The sequence below is a fragment of the Mesitornis unicolor genome, unplaced genomic scaffold (genome assembly GCF_000695765.1).
Source record: "Mesitornis unicolor isolate BGI_N332 unplaced genomic scaffold, ASM69576v1 scaffold12, whole genome shotgun sequence".
NCBI classification, from domain to species: domain Eukaryota; kingdom Metazoa; phylum Chordata; class Aves; order Mesitornithiformes; family Mesitornithidae; genus Mesitornis; species Mesitornis unicolor.
Genome location: NW_010171007.1, coordinates 67308 through 75580, shown reverse-complemented (window position 1 = coordinate 75580; position 8273 = coordinate 67308). Strand labels below are relative to the sequence as shown.

The window sequence follows — 8273 nt, the reverse complement described above, 5'->3', positions numbered from 1 at the left end:
ATTCCTGCTCCAGCACTGGGAATCCTTGAGCTGCTGGCTCATGTTGGCAGCAACACATGCCCAGGAGCCCAGGCTGGATGCTTCAGGCTCGCTGTCTGTATGTTGTGAAGCCCCCCTGCAGGCACACAGCAGATGTCCCTTGTCTTGTGTCTGTAGCTCTGCCTAGAATTTACATGGTAGATACATGACAACCAAAAGAAGTATGTCTATGTGCATGTGCACTGGATGGGCTCTCTCCACTCAATAGCAGATCATGAGTGCACCTGCTTCTTAGTAATATCTATAGTGGTTTGGAGACAAGATTTCCTAGAGCACAGTCTGGAAGATTAGTAGAGGGAGATGCTGCCACTAAGAAAGACTTGGCCTTAAAGCTGTTGAAAGAATAAAATGGGCTAGAGCAGTCAAGAAGAAACAGATATTGTGGTTTACAAGGCAAGCCAGCACAATGTCTGAAAGATCTATGAGGAAAAAAAGGCTGTGCAGGAGATGATTCAGTTTTGACAGTGATAATGTGCATGCCAAGCTATCCCACTGGACCATGTGTTCACGTTCTCTGAGCTTCATAAACAGTGCTTTCTGAGTTATCTTACCTCTAGGAGTGCTTTACAGACTGCAAGGAGAATGCTGAATTTCAGATGTGCCATAAAGAAAGATTTCTTTTTTTAAACTGTGTCAGTTCGATTAGAAATGGCTATTTCGATTAGAAATGTAGCTATCTTCTACTAGAAACCCTGGGAAATTAGTCACATAAAGGCTTAATTACCCATACAAATTATGACAGATAATTTAAAGTGGTGTTTTCAGAACATGGCCACTCTTGCATTCCTCCTGTCTCATTTATTCCCTTCTGCCATGCATGCACATCCAAACCTACATGAGCATGTCTTACTTTCTTTGAGAATACAAACTAAAAGTTCAGCTTGTACGTTTTTAAAAAATGAATATTCATACAATTCAAGTGTTCTCAAACATTGATTGATGTTATCATAATCTGCACGCATTTTCTAACTGTAACTGGATCCAAAATGGGCTGTTCCGGGTCAGTGAGGAATATGTGTGTGTTCACACATGCACATGAAGCCAGAGGGAAGCAGTGCAACTATTCCGGAGTGCCATTTAGGATTTCTTGGAAACAAATTGAGGGAAGAAAAAGAAGCACTATTTTCTTTTAATTTCCTCAGTGGAGAGAAAAGACACAACACTGAAAAGAAGAGAGAGGGTGATGGCAGGTATGATATGAAGGCTGCTGTTTTCAAGACACTCATGCATGATGAGGATTATCCACATTCAGGACATATAAATGTATGAGACAGAATAAATGTCTGTCTTAGTAAAGGTATTTGCTGTTCTGACGTCTCTCTTTTTTTTCATTAAATCCTTTATCCTGGAATTGAAAATAAAGCTGTTACATCGAAACTTTTTTTTCCCCAGTAGAGTATTATTTCCTGTAAAAAAAAATTATCTTTAAATTTTTCAACCTCCTTTTTCCCTAGTTCCTGTATTTTTGTTCTGCATATATTAAAATTTAAAGGATATTGAGAAATTCTAAGTGGGTAGCTTACACAAGGATGTGAAGGAGAGCCCCAGGAAGAAAGGCCTTTCTTTTTTTTTTGAACTTAGCACTTTTTAATGTGAGTGTTCAACTTTCTGGCCTGTGATTTGTATTAACTGAGACTCCCTTGCAACCATTTATTAAAGTGAAAACTACATACATTTTCTGAAGAAGGCCATTCAACATGTCTAGAATGCTTTCATTAGTTTACAAATGAACATATCAAGAAAGGTTTTTCTTTTGTTTATGTAGTTTTATTTTTCCTCCTTTTTTTAACTACTTCAGCACTAATAAAATGAATTGCTAGCCTGAGACTAGTTAGCAAAATATCTATCCTTTTAATTGTGATTATTCAATAGTCATAAAAAAGCCATGTATTATTAGCAAACATTTGAATTTTCTCTGTCAAATATTGTCAGTTTATCTGTTTGCTCTGAGATTTCAAAATCTGAAGTGTCAAAGGAGAAGACTGTCATTAAAGACTTAGACTGTGACTTGGTAGTCATTCCAAACCATCCCTGTGGCAAAGAGAAGATTGGTGTTACCATTATAGCTCTTTTCTGCTTTACTAGTTGTGCTAATACTTCCCTCCAAGAAGCTCTTCAGAGGAGCAAGTGCTTATTTCTCTTCAGAGTTCATCAAAAAGCACCTTGAAAAGCAAAGGCTTCTTTGCTTCCAGAGCCTAAAAGCATTGACGTGAAGTGCTACGTACAATGCAAAGCTGGATTTCCAGAAAGGGCTGACAGAGCTCGTCAGCTAACAAATCCTAGCAATTTCTGTAATACAAAAAGTGTTTATGTTGCCCATCCCAGGAAAGAAGTAGAGACGTGCATACCTGTATGATACTAATACGCTACAGAACTGCTGCTTAGATACAGTTGTCTTTCAGTAAAAAGGGCACAGAGAGAAAACATTGCTCTTAAACACATTTCTGTACAAGATGAGTATGTACTACAAGAAGACCAAAAAACCCCCATAAGTTACATATGTTGTTCATATAGTATTAAGTTCCTTTGTCTGTTGGTTGGTAGATGAGACTATTGAAAACTGCTATGGAGCAGTGTCAACAGGAGAGACTGAGGGTGAGAATAGAACCATGGTTGCTTTATACAAAGGAAAAAAATGTGCTAGAAGAAAGAAAGGAGAACTGCATTGATGGAGACATGGTTGTTTTACTTTGTACTCGCACTTCTCTCACAGTGGTATTCAAGACTCTCTCTTTATTCCAGCATCAACAGAAGGGAAGGCAGAGCTGACTGAGAAGCAGCCTAAGATAAAAGCAAATTTCAGTGTTATTCCATTTGCTAATAATGTTGCAGATTAACTCAGTATATATCACAGCTCTATTTAAAAGACAGTAATAACTGGTATGTCTGCAATCAAATCTCCATCTGCCTTATTACTACTGCTGTATTTCAGACAACTGAAGAATACTGTGTTTTCAGTTGAGAAAAAGCAATTAAGCATTGCACTTCATACTAAACACAATTCAGATAAGAACACGTGTCTGTGCAGGGGGAGGTTGCAGAAGGAATGCCAGGGAATAGCAGATTAAAACATCACACACGACCCAGAGAGAAAAGCTCTATTTTAAATTACTGTTGTAGAACAGTGTATGTCTAGGCCCCATGGTTATGGGTGTTGAAGACTGCTGAATGCTGTGAGCAAACAGAATGACCCACCAATTCTTTTTCATTAATAAACTGTTAGCTGCATGTTATGCACATTTCTGAATTTAAGAGAGTCAGAGTTCAGTGTGACTGATAAATTCCTCACCAGCTTGTTTTTGTCTTGAAAATGAATAAATTTTAAATTAGAGAGAACTCATTGCATTAAATAGAATTAAATTCCATTAAGTAATGAGGCAGCAAAGCAGAAAGGGAGGCATAAGTGCCAGACTTGTCCCTCACTGGATTTCCTATCTCTTCTCTTTCCTTGTCTTCCATTTGAAAACAGTTGAATGTCTTGTCTTTTCATGACAAGTCGATTCAGTTAAGAAATGTTAGGGTCTTCAGCCTCTGGCCTGATGGAGACCAGATGCTCTATGTGCTAGCATTTGCTCTGGTAGATGAGGTGAATGAGTCACTGAACTCTTAACTGAGAAGCAAAGTTGGCAAGACACGTGCATAGATACTGTAAAATATGTTTTCCATTCTTGCCCTCCAAAGAAGATGAGAATATGAAACAACATCATGTTGTTATTCTTTCCATCATCTTCCTTCTCCCTCACATGTCTCTGGGAAGCAACATGTAAAAAATACAGGGCAGAGTCAGCATTTGTGTTCCCCACATGTAGGCTTGTTAGGGGCAATTTGGGGCAAATGTGTGCTCACATGTTATGAATAATCTCAAAGCTGAAGGAAGGATTGTGGTTAGGACTAAGATTTAGCAATGGCATTACAGAGCAATTTCAGTTAAACTTCTTGTTGAATTAATTTCCAAGAGCACAAGAATTTGGGAGTGCTGGTGTTTTTCACCAGGACAAGCCAGCTGTAGCGCACAGGTAATCCTGAAGCATGGGGAAAGTCTGGAATGGAGCGATACAGAGGTTGGTTTTGGCTGCCTGTATTCTTGGGATGAGAGGAGTGAGAGTACCAGGCTGCTTGATAAGCCTAGATTAATGGATTATTCATTTTCTGTTTGTATAAACAAAATCCAGAAGCTGTATTGAACTTCCTCTCCTTTCTTCTCATTAGCTTTTTAACTGCTTACTTTACCAACTCTATTTTTCTTGTTAAAATGAAAAACTTGCTAATGTCTTGAAGATCTAAATAGTTTTTATTTCTGTGATGCTAAACTCCTGCATTATAAAAATAGCTGCTTTTCAAAATGTCAAATAATTGTGTAATTTCTAGCTGTAATTTTGCAGAAAAATAACATGCATTAATGGAAAACATTTTGCAGCAAGTAATGTCTCTTAATATTATACTAGAGACATCTCACAAATTTTAGGAAATTATTTTGTGTCAATGTAATGGTGATTATGACAGAAAAGAATTGGAAGGCAGACGTTTGCAGACAAGACGACATTTCTTGAAGTAAGGAATGTAAAGAAGGCAATTTTATTTTAAAAGTGTTCATTTTCTTATTTCCAAACAAATAGCTGAATAAGTCAGCATTCATTAAAGTGCTGTTAGCTAATAATGTATTTCTCAACTGAAGTGGAACTGTCATGACTGAGGGCTGATGAAAAACGAAAAAGCACAAAACCCCTGTGCCTTAATATAATGCAACTGAAAATGTCACTGGAAATCTGGCAAGCCAAGGGCTGTTGGGTTACTCCACTGTAAATGTTGTACAAAATGAAATTGCAGTTATGTAACAACAAACTGCACCGGCTGCTACATATGGGACCTCCAGAACATCTGTGTTGGGCATTGCTCCATCTCAAGATGGAGGGATTCGTGCCTGCCAAACAAAACTGGCAACAAAGTTGGGAATCATCCTGATTATGATAATCAACCAACATTTTTATCTTCCTTGGAGAAACAGATTTAGGTTTTGTTGTACATTGTTTATATGTGATACTGTGTACATAAGTAGCATTGCATCTATCCAGTGAGAAAACTTATTCATAGTATATCACTTTGTGTTGCTCAGCTCAAACAAGCATATTATGTTATTTGACATGTAACGCAGGAACTTGTGCTACACAAATACAAACATTTTTCTCATCTGGCTAGTAATAGACATTGGGCTAAGTTATAAGATTGGCATTTCTTTGATAAAGCAGAAGATTTCAAAGCATAGATGACAAAGCTTTTGCTGGTTGTGGCTGGAATGTGGCAGGTAATGATACTGCTGCTTTTCCACATTCTTCACTGTAAAATTAAATTAAAAGTAACTGAAAATAACTGCTGATTGTTGTTTCATAGTAGTGGGGATGCTTATTAATCTCCACTGAAAACAGAGATGATCCCCGTATTTTCCTATTCTCATTCACAGTTGCAAATTGCAAGAGAACAATGAAGGTCTGTGTGTTGCTGTGCAGCAGGATGTGCTCTGATATATGTGCAGTTATGTGAATAGTTGCATTTATTTTCATTTCGTTTAGTTATGGTCCTTATGTACTTAGTTGTCTGTATAAAAAATAATATTTACTCTGCTGTTTATATGTATTTTTACATTCCTTGATTGTTTCTGCTGTCATTTGTACCTGTCTAAACTCTTCTTCAGTGAATGTGAACAAAATTTAAATGTCATTTTCAGTTGGGAAAAACTTACCCTTCTCAGAGGGTCACTGCAATTGCAAGTTTGTCATTGTACTACATGTCCTGGAAATGAAATGGTTTTATTTCATGCCAAAGAGATACTACTGACATATTGCGGTATAATTCTCACCAAATAATAATAAAATGAGATGTTTCACGAGAGAATGAAATGCAAATCCAGACAGGCAGAACATGGCTATTTTCTCCTGTAGAGAAAAAAAAAGTAACATTGAATGATAAATTGCTATCTTTCATTACTTCTAGAGTGTTCATATTTTGGAGCGGAAGGCTTCTTCAGGAAGCACAGACCCTTCTTTAAGCAAGCAGTTCCTTGAAACTGACCATATCTCTCTATCCAAGGTAAGCAAAAGCATGGGCTGTAACCTGGGTGTTGCGTTTCCCTCTGTAGTTACAAAGCAGTATAACAGCTTTGAGGTGTTTTTTTGTATGATTCTACTTGTGAGTATATTGTGAGCCTGCCCTAGAGCTTCCTATTCCCCATCTGAGGCGTCATTAATCTTTAGTAGATGTTATAGTAACAGAATTAAGGGTGTGGGTGGTGGTGGTGGTTGTCGCATCCTGCCTCAGAGGTGGGAGGAGAGCGACTACAGTTCTGTAAATCCCCTCGGGATATGTTAAGATGAACAACACAAAACAATCAATTAAACATTCTGATGTAAACAATTTGAACTTATAAAAGGTAAACACTTTGGACCAGGACAATGTAAAAGTGACTGCCAATGGGGGCTCTTAGTGGAAACCTTTTGTAAGAAGGAAGAAGAGAAAAAGATAAGGAAAGACATCACCACCCTTGGATCCCCTGATGATTCCTCAATGACAGTGACGACAGGGCAGTCCTCTGATGGTGGGCACCCACATGGCTCCCTGAGCCAGTGCCTTTTATACAGCCCAGTCCCTTGAGGACTTAAGTATCTCTTGGTCTGCTGCACAGTCATCGTGTTTGTGGAGTGGAGGTGGTGAGCACCTTCCCCAAATAAACTGTGTGTGACTTCTGGCCATATATGGTGAGTTGTTTTGCCTGGTAACACAGAACTGGGCAGGTAGAGGCCCATGCTTCCAGCATTTAACTCTTAAGGCTTTTCTTCTCATTGCTGGGCAGAACCTGACTTTTGTTATGCAGAACCTGCCTTGCCACAATGTTTGAGACATCATTCACTCTTTCAGTCTCTCACAGTGGTCTAGGGTTTTTTTGCCCATGGATTGCCCCCAGGAAAAAGTTTTATAGTCTCAGAGTATGGGACTAGAAGGAACTTTGAGAAATTATCTAGTCCAATCCTCTTATTAAGGTAGAGCAAATAATTTCCATGTTCAAAAGTGCTGCTAATCAATAATGATATTACTTTAAAAACTATGTCCTAATGACATTCCTTATGGGCAGTTTCTTAAAGTTTAAAATTTAAAATCCCTTGCTGAGACCTTCTTTCCTGAGGTAAAGAAAACTGTAAGGGTAATACTACCAGTTCCTGTAAGGTGCAGCTTTGTGTGTGGTGCTCTGTGCTGAACTTCTTCCTGGCTGAATTCCTCAGTTTTTGACTAACTGGTTCCAAATAAGTTTAATTCCATATTAAAAAGCCTTCATTTAAAAATATTTCACATGAAAAATTAATAGTGTTACTGAAAAGGTGAGGATGCTGAGATGGAATGTTTTGTGGAAAAGAAAAATCTAAAGTTAAATGTTTGTAAGTTCTGAAACCGAATTGGTTTCTGTTTCAAACAGAATTCTGGTGGGGTTTTTTTTTCAAAATTTTCAAACAGAATTCAAACAGATTCAGAATGAAACAATCTGTTCATCCAGGGAAAATGAAATAGTTCATTCTGTTTTATTTGGAAAACAAATACTTTACAGACAAAAAGACTAGGCTCAGAAAGCTGTTGGTAATGGCTCCCTTACTCCCAATACCTGGGGCACATGCAGATGAAGGGACTGTAATCTGTGCTTGTGTTCCCCTGGTCCTGCTGCTTCACACAGAGCTGTTTCTCACAGGGAATCACAGAAGTCCCAAAGTGCTAATGCTGTACTTGAGAATCAGCACTGGATGACGATCCTTCAAGCATATAATTTTCTCTCTGGTTTTTCCCCCTTTCAGGCTGCTCTTGCATAATGTCCGTTGTGTTGGGCGTATCTCATCATGCTAAACCTGTGGGATGAGGCACAGTTAGGACTGTTAGGATGGTTTTAAGAACAGCTTGTAGCATTGCTGCAGCAGTTGACAGGTATCCATATTGCACTGAATAATTGCACATTTTGTCCTCCTGTATCAGGCCTTTTGTTTAAATGAATAGCTATATTAAATTCTGTGATTTCTAGTTGCAAAATAATCAATATTGATGTTATCTAGTAGATAAAAGACTTATGCCTGCAGCTGATCTTCTAAAGAAGAAATCAATATGGTGAAGAATTGGTTGGCAGAGTTGCAGAGAGATTCTCTGCTCACCCCAGGGAACTCATAGTTTAATTTGCCTCCCTTAAGTGCCAAATGCTTCTTTGT

General features: G+C 38.2%; 1 protein-coding gene across 4 annotated transcripts in view; it reads left to right on the top strand.

Moving 5' to 3' along the window:
- Positions 1 to 8273, top strand: part of OSBPL6 (oxysterol binding protein-like 6) — a 48220-nt gene that overhangs the window by 6799 nt on the left and 33148 nt on the right. For all 4 annotated transcript variants that reach the window (XM_010179860.1, XM_010179861.1, XM_010179859.1 and 1 more), the window contains exon 2: positions 6028 to 6123. In XM_010179860.1, the coding sequence (XP_010178162.1) occupies positions 6028 to 6123 (96 nt within the window). The remainder of the gene's footprint in view (positions 1 to 6027; positions 6124 to 8273) is intronic.